Here is an 18,064-nt window from a genome sequence, read left to right as displayed (position 1 = left end):
GCACCAAGGCAGGCTTTTACCAACACTGGGCCCAGGGACAGGTCAGTAAATGTCCCAAGGCACTCCAAGATCTGCCTCTGCCTGCCAGCTTAGTCACTGAAATAGCCCCTGGTGGTACTCAAGTTGCTTGAGGCAGGTTCTCAGTGAGTTGCAAGGTAAGGGCAAGTGGTGTTCACCAGACTGATACAGGTTCAAAGTTAGTGCCAGTGCTGGGTGTGAGGCCACTCAGCAAATGTCGTAGGGTATACCATGTCCAGCTGCCACCCACCCAGTGCCCACAGACCTTTGTGGTGGGGAAGGATGTCAGGGAGTTGTCAGAGTGAGGCCAGCACAGTTTATTAGGGTTGTGAAAACAGACCCAAGATTTGCCGAGCACTAAAAATTCTTGTATGTTTATGTTAGCTATTAGTACAAGTATTTCAGAAGAATAAACTGTAAAAGTGTATTTGCTGGGTGTAGATGATTATACATTTTGATAAACACTGTAGATTTACTTTTTCTGAAATTAGTGCCAGTTTATAAACAGTATAAAAGAGTGCTTACATATGCAGACTACATGCCAATCTAAAAAGTTTTAAAATGTGAATCTTGTTCACTTAGTGGGGTTGGACATCTTTTCATGTTTGTTGACAACTTTAATCTGTGATTTTTTTTTTTGGTACGTACTATGCCCACTTTTCTATTGTGTTCTTTTTGTTAACCTTTTGAAGATTTCTATATATTTTATGTACTCTAACATATTTGTAATTATGTACTGAGTTGTCTCATTCTGGATTTTGTTTATTGTGCATTTTGACTTTTTAAAAATATTTCATTTGTATGTAACTGACTTCATTTTTAAATTTTTGTTCTTCTGACATACTTTTTCTATCCCAAGATTATAAAACTATTCCTCCATGTTTTATTGTAATACTTTTATGGTTTTTATTTATTTACAATTAATCTGATTTTATTTTGTTACAAGGAGTTTTATAGGAATCTACCCTTCCTTTTTTCTGTTCACTATAGTTCCCACTCTTAAGAATTACATCTTTATTTGTGGTCATATTTCTACTATAGCTTACTATAATTAAAAAGTATAATCACAAATGGTTATAAAATTTAGAAATTTTCAACAAATCAGTCTTTAATATATTGTGGGAAAGAACCTCATGGTACTTCTCAGTGCTATGATTATAACTTTATACATGTCGTAAATCTTAGAAACAATTTCTCATCATTAATTTGTCTTAATAAAGGTATTTTTATGGTATTACTTAGCTATGAATGCTCTCTGAACATTTTACTTGCTGGATATGCACTTTTTAAAGTTCCTTTGTTATTATAAGATTGCATGAAGTTCTTTACGAAATTTTAGAAATACATTTTTATAAATTATAAAAGAAAATTTGGTTTTATTTTCTAGGTTTTTTAGGTTTTATTTACATATATTATTAGCAGATATGCTTATTTCACTATTCTTTTGGCTCCTGGGAAATATTTTGTGGAATTTTTTTTTTTTTAATCTTCAGCTGAGGATTTGTTCCCACTGATTTTGAGAGAGAGAGAAAGAAGCATAGATTGGTTGCCTCCCATGTGCACCCCAATCAGGGATCAAACCCACAACCTGGGTATGTGCCCTGACCAGGAATTGAACCTGAATCTTTTGATGTATGGTACAGTGCTCCAGCCAACTGAGCCTCCCAGCCAGGGCTGTGGAACCTTTCTGACCTCTCATTCCTCATTTCTGCACCTCACTCCCCTTCCTTTCCTGGTTCTGTCCTCTGGCGGTAGAGGGAAAAAGCACAGTGACAGTAGGTGGAGGGGCACAACTCTGCCTATTAATGTGTAGGTACTGTCAAATATCTGAATATTGGAAATTAATATTAGAAGTACCTGGCCTGTAAGCAACATTTTTGTTCCTGTTTAATTTTTCTATTAATTAGTATTTGACAGAATTCAATGTTTTTATGGCAGATACTTTCTTTAGTAAGGTCTTAAGGAACAGAGTTTCATGCTCTGTCATTTATACTTTATTGGTTTGTTCCTTTTTCTGCTGAGAACATAGTTTAACCATCATTAGGTAATTTGAAGAACTTTCAATTAAAATTGTTTACTTCTATTTAATAGAGTAAGATGTAGAAATACTTTTTCTTCCTATTTTTCCTATTTTCTTTTTATTTTCACAGAAAGAACATGCTCTCTGAATAACTGTACCGTTGCCAAAAGAATTGGAAAAGGAAAAGATGCTACTATCATCTTTGAGCATTTCAGAAAACCTATTGATGCCTTTGTTCAGGAAAAGTGTTCATGCAGTGTGCTAAATTCTGAGATAAATTCTTCCAACTCAAATATTTCTAGTTCCTATGAAGATGTGCAAAATGGAAACATTTCTGTACTTGAAACATACAATGGACAGATGAAGCACAATTTAACAGAATGTAGAGACACTTCTGAAGTACATGCATATGATTCAGGTCTTTCATTTATTCCCAGTGATACCAGAGAAAGTGTTAATGGTGACCTCTTGTTAAATTTGACACATCTTAAAAATGTTTTAAGTGGTCTTCCTGCTGCTTTCCCTCTTCATAACAATATTGGCTCAAGCACAGTTATTACTTCAAAACTCATCAAAGACCCAAGACTTGCGAGGAGAGAAGAAAGCATGGAAAAACATAGTAACATTACAGGTTTAAATAAGAGTTTGCCATTTAAGAAGAGTTTAGATTTTGTTAATTCAGAAATAAACCTGTCTGTGCCAACTAGTTCTGCCTCCTCATCAGAAGTCATGCCTGGAGATGATGCTAGTCTTCGTAATTGTTTGGATGCTCCTTGCTTCAAAATTTCTTTTGATGGTTCACAATCTCAGGCTCACAGCATGGGCTCTAAGAACTGTGATTATACAACTCCCAATAAAACTAGCATGGCACAGTGTCAGGACCAAGACAATTGTTCCTTCCCAACATGTTTGTCAAATGTAGTTTCAAAAGTTGAAAACCAAAAACAAAGTGAAGAAAAAGCCCAGAGATCCCAACAGAGAAGTAACATCCCACTTTTAATCAAACAAAATAGTGAACTACATAACTCTCTTGAATCAGTGAGTACTCGTACAAAAGGGCATAACAGTCACATCTCTCAGGAATCACAGTCTTCTACCTTAAAAGTTATATGTCAGACTGGTCGCAAAACATCTGCAGATTTTCCATTCCAGAGGAAAGAAAGCATACATAAGTATATTCAAAATACTGGAAAGTTGAGAAACTTCACTGGCCTAAAAGACAATTCCAAACATTTAGAAAAGAAAAATTTGTGGAAAGAAATTGATTATTATTGTAGTAATGAAACAAAAATTAGTCCAATAGATAATTGCATTACTTTGCACCAAGAATACAAAGAGGATGGGAGTCTTGATTCTTTTGGAAAAAATCGTGATCAAATATTAATCACTCAAGAGTTACAAATACCAAAATCTTCCACAAAGAATAAATATAAGCTAGGTTATCTACCATTGGAATTACAAAATAATATTACTCCAAGAGTGCAAAGCCTTTCACAAAAGCATCCTCAACACTGTTTGGACAATGAAGACAACGGTCATACCGGTTTTGCCATTTCTCAAAAATTAATGGAACTGAAATTGGAAAAAACAAATCAGAACTGTATTAGCATTATAACTGATGCTTTCCAGGAAGCAAAAGACATTCCTCAGGCCAAAGAACTGCCAATGGATACAGTTACTTCATCTCATGACATTAAAACAGCTCATAACAATTCAAATTGCAGCATAGCTAGAGAACGTACATGTGTCCATAGGAAAAATGAAAGTGATCCAGTGTCATTAGAAAACATTCAAAGAGACCATAAAAAAACTTCCCAAATGGACGATAAAGGTCCAGATTATACTCTGTTCTGTAATGCACAGCTGAATAATGACATACACCTGAATGTTGATTTCAAAGAACAAAGAGCTAATGATAAAAAAAAACAAACTGAGGCTAAAGAGGAAAACATTGCTTCATCTACAGAAAACAACATAGAAGATGTATGTGGACATGAGAAGCAGGATTTTCATACAAACAATTTTATTAATATAGATGAAAGGCAGGAGAATAAAAATTACAATAATGTAGAAATTCTGGGTTCTGAAGGATTGTCTACATTTTATTTGACTTGGGGGGAAAAATATGTATCAACAGAAACTTCATTATTGGAAACTGAAGATACTATCACTGCCGTAAAACAAAAAGATACACAAAATACCATGAGGAGTGTAGAGCATTTGACTACCATATGTCCCAAAATCTCAATGTGTGTACCCTCAAATGCTGCAATACAGAAAGACAGTGCTACGGTGTCCACATTAGACACAAGTCATGAAGATCACCAAAGATACAAGTTTAAAGAAACTTGTTCTGAGAGTCCATATTTGGGGTTGTTAGTAAAACATAGAGCTTCTGATTGTGAGGTGGGTATGGATAAAGACACTTTACAAAACTCCTTTCATCAGTCAATACGTGACAACTTAGTTCTTCAAAGTTTTGAATTGGAAAATGAAATTGAAGTAGAATCAGAACAGTGTGATGATGCTTTTCTATATCAACAAGATACTCATAGCCATGGAAGCATACTGTGTGAAGAATTTGGGGCTTCGTATGAAGCTCTGAAGTCTCGTATCGATTGGGAATATCTATTAGGAAGCAATAACAGGGAGAATGAAATTTTGAAAAGCACCACAAGAAAAGAGCCTACTAATCAGCGTTACTCTGATTCTTCCTCTGCACAAGAAGACGAAGCAGAGCTCTTGAACCCAATTTTACTTCCAGATCTACAAGTTACAGTTGCTAATATACTTAGGCCAGGATTCAGTTCCACTGTTGAGTCCCTTGCATTGAAAGATAAGTTTTGCAAATATATAACTGAAGCCACAAAACCAGAAATAAGTGAGGAGGAGGGGAAAGTTCCGGGATTTGAAATTTATTCCCGGTTTTCTGGTGAAAATTCAGATTACCTATGTGAGGATGAATCTGGTAATTTAAGCCAAGAATCAGGACTAGTGAGTAAATCTGAAATCTCACTTTCTTTTGACTTAAGTCATAATACACACATGAATCACACGCCTGAAGAACAAAACAGTGGGCCTTTGCCCACTGAACTTTGGAATGTCACAGCAGTAAATAACAAAAGCAGGTGTTTCCTTACAAAGTCAAACACTAACTGTAATGACACTGGAAGTGACATGGATACAGAATCGAGAATTAGCAAAAGAAAGCCACATACGCCTTTTAGGGGCCAGAATGAACCACGTCATGAAATGTGTGAGAAAAAGAGGAAGCTAGCCAATCCAGACTCATCTGAACGTTTTTCTTCGTTATCCAAAGGACGAATTAAAACATTTTCACAGTCAGAAAAGCATATTAGGAGTGTCCTGGATATTCTAAATAGTGAAGTATCTTTATGCAAAAGCAAATGCCTTTCCAAAAAACTTGACAGAGCTCTTCTTTACTTAAAAAAAGCTCATAGACGAGTTAACACATCTTTGGAGCTTATAGCTAAAGTGGGAGAAACTTCAAGAAAGGGCCCGTTACCAAAGTCATATGCAATAATATGCAATAATTTTTGGGAAATTTGTGACCTTCAGGGTTATAGTTCTTTTTCTGAAAGAAGATATTATTCCACTAAGCATTTTTTTCCAAAAAGAAAATGTGACAAACCAGGAGAGAAAAAAGCTTTGGGATTTGAAGATGATAAATCATTAACTCACGTATCGAAGTACCAGTCTTATAGAACAAGTGGAGAGAGGATCACAAAGTGCTTTTCTAAGAAAAATATGGCCAACAGTGTCTCCAGAAGTCACACCACTATTCATGTGAGAGAATTTTGTGATCAGGAATATCCTGAATCACAGTTAACTCTGTGTTCCACATCCCAAAGTACAAGTCAGTCAGCTTATGACAATACCTGTATAAGAAATCCAAGATCATCAGAACCTCAACCCTTTTCTGGAAAAATGGGGTGTCTGTTTTCCCCAGACTGCCCAGATGAAAAAGTAACTAAAAAAGAAAATCAGATTGACATAAAGTCTTCATCTAACATTAATAAATATGAAACACCTGAGAATCATATAGCACACACAGATGCAATAAAAGGAAGTGCTGAGGCTAATGAAGTAATAGATAAAACTAATTCAGTATCTTTACGTTGCATAAAAGAAAACAACGTAAGTTTTAGCGCAGACCAAAATTATGATGCAGCTTGTATAGCTCACACAAAGGTGAAAACTGACATAGTTATTTCAGTCTTAGAATCAAATGTCAAGCACTTTTTGAATGTTGATAACTACAAACCAGATAACCTTACTTTATCTGGTTACAAAAGAAACCTGGAAGTAAATTTATTAGAAAAATGGACATCTCCTACTGAGAGTTCCAAACCAGACACTATTACAGGAAACATCCTTAGGGACCCATTAAATCAAACTCTAACAATAAGCCAAAAATGTAATAGTATTCCTCAATTGTTACCAACTGTTCCTGGGACACACACCGAGGAAGAATCTTCAGAACCTTGTTTGGATAAACAGAGAACTTTTGCTGTCGGTTCTTTTGCAGCACCCACCAATGTACCACACTATCAGCAAGGACATGGCGGAAAGGAGCTTCTGAAGACAGAACAATGCTCTTCAAGTAGTTGTGTCCATATAGACAGGAATGAAACAAACATTACTGAGAATTCTGAGTCGGATCTTATACCAGTAACTGAAGAAAGTAAAAGTTATGGGGAAAATACAATGAAGAGACCTTTTTCCAGTGATAGTTCTCAGCTCTTAAAAGATGTTATAAAGGGTTCCTCCAAAAGATATGTTTCAAAGAAAGACATTCTGGACAGAAAAATGTGGAAAGTGAAACAAACTGAAAAAGCAAAAGATTCAGTTCATACAAAAAGCATGAGTAAAGGATCAACTGTTATGAATGAATACAGAAATAAAAAGAATAAGATTTTAGGAAAATCCTATTTAAGTGAGGAAACAATTAAAAATAACCGGATTGATTCTCATCTAAGCGTTAAAAATACTAAGGCAATTCCTTTGAATAACACAGTTTCTAATCAGCTTAACAAAAGAGAAAAGGAGGTGATTAAAGTTAGTAATGAATCTCAGTTTGACTCCACCTTGCAACCAGACATTTCAGGAGTGAATCCTGTATCTGTTTTACATGTTTGCTCTGAAACCTCCAAAGTCACTACTCCTCAGAAGAACCTGACATCATACATGAATAAATTAAAAGAAAAACATTGCTCAGCTAATCATTCAGATGTCACAGCTAGGCTAGCTCAGATTTTGAGGAGGGCAGATGAGACATCATCTTTGCAGAGTCTACAGGAAGAAACTAAGATTTGTCAAAATATTCTCCCTTTATTTGTTGAAGCTTTTGAAAGAAAGCAAGAATGTTCATTTGAGCAAATCTTGATTTCAAGAGGACTGTTGGTAGAAAAAAACCTGTGGAATAATTGCAAACACAAATTAAAACCATGTGCTGTTGACTCCTTGGTAGAACTCCAAATGGTGATGGAAACTATTCAATTCATTGAAAACAAAAAAAGCCTCTTAGGAGGTGAACCGACATTCCGAAGCTTGCTTTGGTATGATGAGACATTGTACAGTGAGCTGCTTGGCAGGCCACGCGGATTTCAACAACAATCCAATTTCTATCCTGCTTTTCAAGGAAGGCTAAAATACAATGCATTCTGTGAGTTGCAGAACTATCATGATCAATTAATTGACTTATTGGAAAACACCAAAAAGGAAAATTCATACTATGCATTCTTGAAATGCAAACGACAGATTAATGAGTGTGAAGCAATATTAAGGCGTTGTTCTGATTGCTTTGACTTTTCTCTTTCTGTTCCATTTACCTGTGGAGTTAACTTCGGAGATAGCTTAGTAGAACTAGAAACCTTAAGAAAAAGTACGTTAGAGCTGATCTGTATGTACGAGAGTTCTCCTAAAGTTGATTATCAATTTGGAAAACAGGACCATTTGTGGATTATCGTTGAAATGATCACCTCAAAAGTTAATTTTATCAAGAGCAATGAGGCAGTAGGTATTAATATATCTCTTTATGGCCTGGAACATATCTTTTTTGATGCTGCAAAGAGTCTTGTTTGGAAAGAGAAGAAACAATCTTTCAACAAAAAATACTCAGGACAGAAGAATAAAGAAACACTACTCAAGATGAATCAATCTTCTTTTTCTAAATTGCAAAAGATATATGATACATTGTCTAAAAATTTAAGCAGTGAACAAATTTCTAATATTGGGCATGAGGAGAATACTATGATGGCTTCCAGAAAGTCAGATGATCTAATCAACAAAGCAACAGTTAGCATAGAAAACTGTAGATTTACCAGTACTTTGCTTTCACACCCAGATATCAGTGGTATTAGTGAAATACTGGATCAAGCTGAATTTGCAGACTTTAAAAAATTACAGGAACTCACTTTGAGATGTACTGATCACTTAGCAATTTTAAAAAGGTACTTTCAGATGCTGCAAGAGGATAACAGAGAAAATGTTTTTATCACAGAAGAAAACGTTTTGGACGTGGTTGGAAACCACAACCATGAGGCTATAATTTTAAAACCTGCAGCCACTGAAACCTATATTGAAATAGCCATGCTCTCAGAAACACTTCACTTTCTTAAAAACTCAATGGCAAAGAAACTAGATAAACAAAGGTTTCGAGGGATGCTTTGGTTTGATATGTCACTTCTTCCCGAGTTGATTCACTGCCAAGAAAAAATGGCTTCTTTTTCATTTCTTAAAGATAACTCAACAGATTGCCTTTGGAAAGTGATAGAAACTGCTATTTCTGAACTTAAGAAAGATCTAGATGTTATCTACAAACATAACGAAGCTGCTAATTGCTCTTATGCTCTTCATTTGTTCTCAAGAGAACTTCAAGAACTTTCAGAAATTAAAAAACTTCTAAAGAAGTCTGAGTATTCTGCTTCCACATATATTGACTTCATGCCATGTATAGCATCCATAAATTACGGGAGCACTGTGACAGAGTTAGAATACAACTACAATCAGTTTTCTACATTGCTCAAAAATATATTGGTTGCCCCGCGGAAAGATTTAGGGAAAATGGCCCATATTGTGAAAGTCATGAAAACTATTGAACATATGAAGATAATATGTACTAAGAATGCCAAATTTACCATTTCCTTCATCCTGTGGCAAATGCTGCATAATAGAGAGAAGACTTTCCAACTGAAGAGAAAAGAAAAAATGAATGTTCATGTAAAACCTAAGAAAAATATCAATAAATCCAGTACTTGTAGGAAGGTGCCCTCAATTTCAGAGAGCAGAATGAAAAATGTTTCAGATTCTTCCAGAAAACGACCTATCACTGTAGACAACTATCAAGACTCTCAGGAACAAAAGAAAAATACGACTGTTTCCAGCTGTAAAAAACAAAAGGTAATGAATGTTTAAAACAAAACCTATATAGTATTATTTTTGAAAACAAGTCTAGCCTTTAAGCAAGTAAGTAGTTAGCAGAATTGTAAAAATTGAGAATAGTTTAAATACTGCCTTGCAAAATGAATATATGAAAGTATTGGTTTCAACAATTTATATTACCTGTAAAACATAAATTATAATGTATATGAGACATACCTTGAACATGTCTTTTAAATGTACAAATTAAATAAATTATTTAACTTACAAAACCTTTCTTGAAAGGATTTGAATTTTAATCATTTTTTTTAAGGGAAAGCCCAATATTACCAATGTGAGTTCAGTGAGTGACCAAGTGTTTATTGAGCAGCCTCTACGTAACAAGGCTGTAGTTAATGTAGTGAATATTAAAAACTGGCCAATGGAGCTTGTGTTCTGGACCATTATCCACATGGAGAAATAGGACAGATATTTTTTTTAAATACTTTTTTATTGATTTTAGAGAGGAAGGGGGAGGGAGAGAGAAACATCCATGTGAAAGAAACATCAGTTGGCTCGAGCCTGCCACCCAAGCATGTGCCCTGAGCAGGAATCGAACTAGCGACCTTTTGGTGCATAAGATGATGCTCCACTAACTAAACCACACTGGCCAGGGCAGGACAGATATTTTTAAATATATGATTATGAAGATATAGAAATCCTATATAAACACATTTTATTTAACAAATTTTATACAGCATTTTTTGTGTGCTTGACACTGTTGTGATATTGTACAAATACTAACCTTTTTTATTCACAAAGCCTTATGATGTAGGCACTATTGTTTTCTTATTTAAAGGTAAGGAAACTAAGACATAGAAAAGATAAATAACTTTCCTAGTGTGACAGTTATTATTAAATGGGAGAACCCAGATGTCAAACCAGGCAGTCTGTACTAGCTAGTGCCTCTACTTTGCTCTCAGAGGCTTCTCTTAAAAGTTTTCAAGAATTTCTCAGTTCAGAAGTATAGAAAAACCTATATGCAAAATGAAAGGTAGGATTCTTTCTCAGCTTACTCTAATTGTATTCATTAGTTAAACTAGTTCTAGAGATTAGGAAGCTAATCATTATGTTTCTAGGAAAATGCATAATAAACAACCAAGTTTTGGAAGTATGTTTATCATACTAAAAAGGTGTAAGTATTGAGAAGAAAAGCAAAAAAGAGAGAGAGGTGGTTTATTTGTTGATTTCGTGGAATAACAAACCTAAAGCCTGGCTTTAAAGGAAACAGACGTTATCATCTGAGTGTAGAAATGAAGAGAATATATAAGTTCTGGAAAACAGCATGAGCAAGGACACAATGCTTATTGACCTATCTTGAGAAATGAGTTTAAAATTAAGTCCTAAACAGAAAAATTAACTTAGTGGACAAGCTAAGGATGGAGAAGATTGTTTCAGATTATTAAATGTCTTAAATATAAGCCTAAGGAGTTTGAACTTAATTCTCTACATATTGACAGATAGTGTCCTGTGAAACATGTTTTTTCAGTCATTTAAAGGTAGAGATTCTGAGTACACTTAGAAGTAGTAAGTCATCCAGGGCTTAGACAAGGGTGCTGTTTTGCAGAATAAAAAAAGGAAAATCCATGTTTGATATTACTTAGAATGGGGCTTAGTGACTGGTTTACTGAAAGGTCTAAAAGAGGGAGCAGTGGGAAATGGACTCCAAGATCTATTATAAAATGTGAGGATAAAAAGAATTTTGCACATTTTTTTTTAAAGTGTCTCCAAACATTAATGAAATATGGGAAGTCCAGCAGAGTCACTGCTTTTCAAAGGGGAGGGTCATTAATGAGTGTAGTGTTAGTGTATTTTAGATGATGACAGAACAAGCCAATTGCAAATATCTGATATTAAAATAATAATTTATATTGTATTTTAAACCATCACCAATGCAGCTTTACTTTGTATCTTTTAAACAGGTTAACATGAAAGATGTCACAAAAATCAACAAAGAAAAGACAACGTTAAAGCATGCAAGGTAGGGATTGCCGTTAGTCCTATCTGAAGAAAAACGAAACAAAACTGAGCACATATTAAGGAACAAGACTAAAACATTTATTTATATACCTGTGTTGGATCATACATGTAATTTAGGGGACAAGAGTAAGCTAAGGAGGGAGAAGAGATTGTTTCAGATTATGCAGCTTCTTAAGCAATGCCTAAAGAGTTAGAACTTTATTCTGTAAGTATTGAAGGGTAAGGTCCTGTGAAATGTATTTTCTCAATGATGTAAAGGGTAAGGAGATTCTGAGTACAGGTAGAAGTCATAAGTCAGCCAGGGCTTAGAAAAGAGGGATGGTTTTACATAAAAAAAGTAAAATTCATATTTGACAAGATATTACTTAAAGAATTGGTGGGACTTAGTGACTGGTTTTACTAAAAATGGCGTAAAAGAATAGGATAAGTGATTAGATTGAGTTTTCTAATCTTGTGGACTTTATAGACCAGTCACATTTCAAAATTGGTTAAAAGATATAAATTGCCAACTTATATTACTAAGTGGGAGCTTAGTCATAGGCAAACACATATTATAAATACACCAGTGTTGCATAAGAGGGTGTTTTAACACTATACTATACAAAGAACTTGATTTCAAAATAAAGCCTAGCTCTTTAAACTGAGTTATTTTTATGAACATCTCACTACATTATGTTTTTCTTATTTTGACATGAAGTGGCTCCACTGGACTTGCTGATCATCTCTTGTTTTATTTAACGCTGTAAGATCTTCAGTTTATGATAAGCTTCATTTTTTCCATTTTTTCTTTTGTTTTGTAAAGGAGAGTGAGTAATATAAAATAAAAAATATATGATACGCATCCTCATTTCTGTCTCTCTTGGTTTTGCTTTTCATTAAAACATTTTTTACATAAGGTAGGCTATTCCTTTTTTTAACATATATGTATTTTTCTTACTGATCTTTAGAGAGAAAGGAAGCAAGAGGGAGGGAGAGAGAAATGGATGTGAGAGTGAAACATCAATTGGCTGCCTCCTACCCTGTCAGGGATTGAGCGTAGGGCCCACAAACCCCAGCATGTGCTCTGACCAGGAATCGAACCAGCAATCTTCCAGTGCACAGGACAACACCCAACCAGTTGAGCCACACCGGTCAGGGCAGTTTTGCCTCTTTAAATACAGCAGTTTAGCCTAGAGTGACTCAGTTGGTTGAGTGCTGTCCTGTGCAATGAAGGGTTGCCGATTCAATTCCTGTTCAAGGCACATGCATGAGGTATGTTCGGTCCACAGTCGGGGCACATGCGGAAGGCAGTCAGTTGCTATTTCTCTCTCTCCCCCCCCCCCTTATCTTTCTCTCTCTAAGCATGTCCTTGGATGAGGATTTTTTTAAAAAGATAGATACAGCATTTTATTTCCTGGCACACGTGACTCTCAGTAGGTATGCAGTGGTGTAAAGCTGAACAGGCTGTTAGAAGGATAACATAAACCAGCTCTGTAATCATCTTGGTTTTGGTAACTAACTATAGGTGGTATTTACACTCAAAGAATCAAACTTTGTTTCACTTAGCAGGAAAATGGATTATAAGGTTAATAAAAGGTGCTATCTTCATGAAAGAGTATTCTCTAAGAGAATACATAAGAGGACAGATGATGCAGGCAACTGTCAGTCATAAGGTGGAGGCATCTCTGAAACATCATTGGGAATGTGACAAAGTCAAAATTGTACTTTCTTGACATTTTCAAAGTCTTGTATGGGGTTGGATGATCTAGGTTATCATTAAAGTGCTTTTTAAGGAAACTGGGAGTAAGTAAAATGTGGAGCTTTTAGTTTCATTAAGTGGAATATACAAATTCAAGGCCAAAGATTAATTTCTCTTGATTGTAGAGGAATGGTTACGTTTTTCTTTTCAACAGATGAGACAGCAAAAGATAGAATTACCTTGGGGACCTGTATTAACTGTTTGGCTCTGTACATTCCCATAATGGATTCTTCCTTCAGCCAGCTTGAAACTAAATTTATGTAGGAATGCAAAGGATATTAAACTGGCAAGGAATTTTGGAGGCCTGCTTTTCCTATTCTCGACCTTGAACAGACAAAATATCTTAACAGTTAGTGATAACACAAGATCTTCGTGGGCAGGGCACATCTGGTAGTTCACCAGTTATATATAGCCACATGTAAGTAAAGAGGAATGTCAGTGGGTTGGAGGTATATGAATTAGAAACTACACTAAAAAAAATGAATAGTGATGCTTTTCCACTTCTAAAAGCCTCTATCAGTAAATGTCAAAAGCATAAAATTCTTTACAATATTGGAAGCACTGTATATTTTCGAAATATGTATTTGAAATGTGGAGTATCTAAATTCAAACCAAGGTGGTAAAACGGGAAATATAGTACTTGTATACAGCCAATAGAAAGAGAAAATGTTAATCTTAAGAACTCTTCTCCTGAATAAAAATTTCAAATATATTTATATTAAAACTTTGCAACTGTATATTTAAAATTGTTTTATGTATATGTTACACTTAATAGGACCACAAGATCTCATCCCAAAAGTGAAAGTGAAATAGGACCAAGTTCATCTAACAACCAGCAGAGAAGCTTTGGATCTCCAAAAAAGGTTGAAATGCAAAGATCACTACCTGGCTCACCTTTACCTTTAAAGAACTTAAAAGACACTTGCACGTTGAAGTCGGCGGGAAAAATAGATTTAACTAAAGTTTCATCTGATGCTTCAGAGAATTTCTCTGGACAACAGGGAAATGTAAATAGCATGAAGAAGAGAGATGTGAATTTTAGTGCTGCTGAAGCAAAAAGGGATAAGAAAGATTATTATTTTGTAATTTTTGACCAAAAAAGTATAGATGGCACCTTTTCAGAAGACCATGAAACACCTTCACAGAAATTTCTTAGCAATTCCCTAGATCCCTCAGACATAAAACCAGGAACTGATGCTTCTCTTCTGCCTGCTGCATCAGTGCCCTCAAAGCCTATTTTCTGTTTTGTGAGGGATATCCATGCCAATTTAGAAATGAATGACACTGTCATTGAACTTCAAGATAATGAAATATTAAATTCATCTATTAAAAATTCTACAGGCACTAATTCTCCAGAACCCATATTTGTCCAAAACAAAATACCTGTTCCACAAATAAATGAAACACAACCTGCAAAAGCTGAGTCAAAAGAAAAATATATGAAAGACACATCGAAGCCCAGCACAGTGCCTGTTGAAGCATCTGAGAACATAGCCCTTAATGTCAGTCAAGCAGCAGAACAACAGAGTAATGAAGATTCAAAGGCCCTAACTCAGAATGCTGCCACATATGAGCACGAGCCTCCACAATATGGATGTACCCCAATATATAATGCTTCTGAACACTCATTTGGAACTTTATATCCTTCCTATACTTGGTGTGTTTATCATTACAGCAGCAACAATGGCAGTGCCATTACCCAGACATACCAGGGCATAGCATCGCTTGAAGTACAGCCACTTGCTCCTGAGATGTTGACTGCAGTTCCAAGTACTGTGCAAAATACACATTCTGATCTTTTGTATTCTCAGTACTTTGATAACTTTGCTGGGGGGCCACAAACATATGACTTTATGCCAGAAAATGGGTATTTTCCATCTCAAATACCTGTTTCTTACAATGTCCGGCAGCCAGCTTTTTCACAGTATGCGTCCTATCAACCATTACCACAAGCTGCATACCCTTACCCTCCTGACTCAGGTGTGCTTTCACAAGTTCCCTGGACTTACGGTGAGTTTCGCAAGTTTTAATGCTTGCTTCATTGAGTTTTCACTTTTATCTTTTTATATTTATAAAATGGCATTTACAACAAGTGGTGATACATAGCAGTCATTTTTCTGTGCAGATGAGTAGAATTGTTCAAATACCAGACAGTTAAATTATGTTGTCAGGTGAAAATCTAATTGCCAAAAGATGGAAGAAAAAGAATTGTTAATATCACTCATTTGTTCTTCAACAAAGCCTAACTTTTAGGGAATCATTAAGAAAATTATAGTTAACTCATACCATGAAATATAATGTAATCATCAAAGGGCTTACTGAAGTTTTAATGACAATTTTTTAAAGCTATGTCATGTAAGTTTACCTATTTAATCAAAGAAATGCATATAAATACTGATATGAAGTACACCACCATTTCAGCTTGTCTGCCTCTGGGTAATAAAATTTGGGGTGTGTGGAAAGTGTTTTTCTGTATTTTTCTACTGGGAGCATACATTATTGTAATAAATGGAGAAAAATAGACTAAAAAACCAAGGTGGGAAAAGAAACTTCAATCCAATAAAGCAGTCTTTCTCTTTCTGTCTGTATTCTAATACACTCTTGGCAGAAAGGAAAATGGAGTTAATTGAGATGTGTTGATAGGACAGCACGGTAGTTTGCCACTGGAACTTGAAAATATTTTTCTTCAATGTAATTCTGTTTGTAAAATATTATGATTATTATATAATATAGATTTTTAAATTAAATTGAAATACATATTTACCAGAGTTAAAGCAAAATTTTAAAACAATTATTAATAATTCTGCAAAAACTAGTTATTCTCTAACACCCAAATAGTCTACTGTTAGAGTTAAAATATGCTCTTAATAAAGTTGACCTCTTAATGTCTTAAGCAGAGAATTGTAAAGAATTTCTTTTAAATTTAAAAATTCTCAGCCCTGCATTTTCTTACAAATTGATAAGTAGAAAAAATTAATTGAATGAATTTCATCTGTCTGATTTGGACAAGAAGCAACCTATTAACATAATTTCTAATTAAGAAATCTGATCAGGACAGCATAGGGAATATTGTCAATATCATAATAACTATGTATGGTGACAGATGGTTACTAGACTTACTGTGATCACTTCATAAGGTATAAAATGTCCAAGCACGATATGGCACACCTGAAACTAATATAATATTGTATGTCAACTATAATTTTTAAAAAAGAAAACAAAAACAACCCCTGACCTAAGGGAATTTCACAAACAAGAAAAAAAGAGAAATCTGATCACCGGAGCACCTCTGCATTAGAGTTGACACTGGCACCTAACACCTAAAGGATAAATTCAAATTAGCTTGGAATACAGGGCCCTTCACAGTCCTGTATATACAGTATAACCTCATCTCTCACCACTTCGACCTCTGAATGCAAGCCGCATTGAACTCCTAACTCCCATTTGACATTTCCTCTTGTACTCCCATGGTACTTTTTGTGTGCGTGTCTCACATAGGCATGTGAGTGTTGTGTGGTGGTGTAATTATCTGTTTATCTTTCCCTTTCCTCTCTGCCCCACCAAATGAATTTAAACAGGACTGGAAATTTTTCACCAAAAAAGCAATCTGAAAAAAACTCTGAAGGAGGGAGAAAGAAACAAGAGTGGGAGAGTATATACCCCTTTTTGGTTAATTTGATAGATTGCTGCTGTTGCTGTAATGATAAACACTCTAAGCATGGATGTGGCAAACCTAGGAATAAAAGTTGACATCTTGAGTGTAATTGTTTTGTAAAGATTCTCATAGTTGGAGCTTCCTTGTGTTCTTAATAATTAAGTTGCTTGTGATGCTAAAAAAGATATCTCTGGAATCAAGTCCAGCTTTGATTCTCAAAATTTTTAATTAGTACCTCCTTGGTTATATTAGCCAAGTAAAAATAAAAATAAAATAAACTATTCTCTACTTATTATAGTATCCAAAAGTAACTCTAAAAAAAATTAGGAGGCAATATAAGCACATCATTTAGTTTTTATGAGTGCAGATAATCCCACACTTACAGAAACTACATCCTTCTAAAGATATGAAAATCCCTGTGGCCCACTTGCTGTTTAGTTTTATTCATGATGCTGTCGTTCAACACCTTAAATGGAACTAAAGTAAGGGACTAAATGAGCCCTGTGTGCCAGACACATTACATCATTTATTCCATTTAATTCTCACAAGATACCTAAGAGAGAGAGAGAGAGAGATACTGTTGTTCTTTTGCAGATGAAGAAATTCTCCTTGGGGAGCCTTAAATCACTTTGTCAGGATCCCCTCTCTAGTAAAGGGCCAATGTGCCATTTAAACTTTGACATCTTCGGCACTAACTTATCTCAGGTCTTTCCATTATACTGTTATGTACCATTAGTCTGCACCGTTAACTTATCTCAAATCTCTATGGGGTTTTTTCTTCCAGTTTCATGGCAACATCAAGAACTCTTTCAGCAAGGACGTTGAAACAGTCTTCTGTCCACTGAAATAAAGGAGATTTACAAGTTTTTCCAAGTGTATTTTACTTATATACTTTTATGTTAACACTTTAAATATATGTAAGTGTGGTAGGACATATAGATCATATAGCCTTTATAAAATTGTTAAATGTAACAGTGTATCATATAATGCAATGGGGAATCAATTTCTGATATCCAAAATACCATAATTATTCCCATGCAATTATTTTAGTGAACTCTGTACTAGGCTGTTTTCAGTACCCACCTAGCTATCAGAAACATTAACAATATTTTTTTAATTATTTTTTGAAATGTTTCTATACAGCTATTACAATTATATAAAGATTTTCTTTGAGATTATTCTAATGGAATAAGGAGAGTTAAATGTAACATTT

The 18,064-nt window shown here is 34.9% G+C and overlaps 1 protein-coding gene across 1 annotated transcript in view; it reads left to right on the top strand.

The window, feature by feature from the left end:
* The window catches only part of TEX15 (testis expressed 15, meiosis and synapsis associated), a 46,808-nt gene extending 29,040 nt beyond the window's left edge, over positions 1 to 17,768 (top strand). The window contains exons 7-10 of the mRNA XM_016208990.2: positions 2,169 to 9,460; positions 11,401 to 11,459; positions 13,972 to 15,206; positions 17,636 to 17,768. Of these exons, the coding sequence (XP_016064476.2) occupies positions 2,169 to 9,460; positions 11,401 to 11,459; positions 13,972 to 15,206; positions 17,636 to 17,676 (8,627 nt within the window). The 3' untranslated portion in view covers positions 17,677 to 17,768. The remainder of the gene's footprint in view (positions 1 to 2,168; positions 9,461 to 11,400; positions 11,460 to 13,971; positions 15,207 to 17,635) is intronic.
* The last annotated feature ends 296 nt before the right edge of the window (positions 17,769 to 18,064 follow it).

Source organism: Miniopterus natalensis, chromosome 2 (assembly GCF_054644295.1).
Source record: "Miniopterus natalensis isolate mMinNat1 chromosome 2, mMinNat1.hap1, whole genome shotgun sequence".
Taxonomy (NCBI): Eukaryota; Metazoa; Chordata; class Mammalia; order Chiroptera; family Miniopteridae; genus Miniopterus; species Miniopterus natalensis.
The sequence above is the reverse complement of the archived record's forward strand: the minus strand, read 5'-3'. Positions and strand labels throughout refer to the sequence as shown.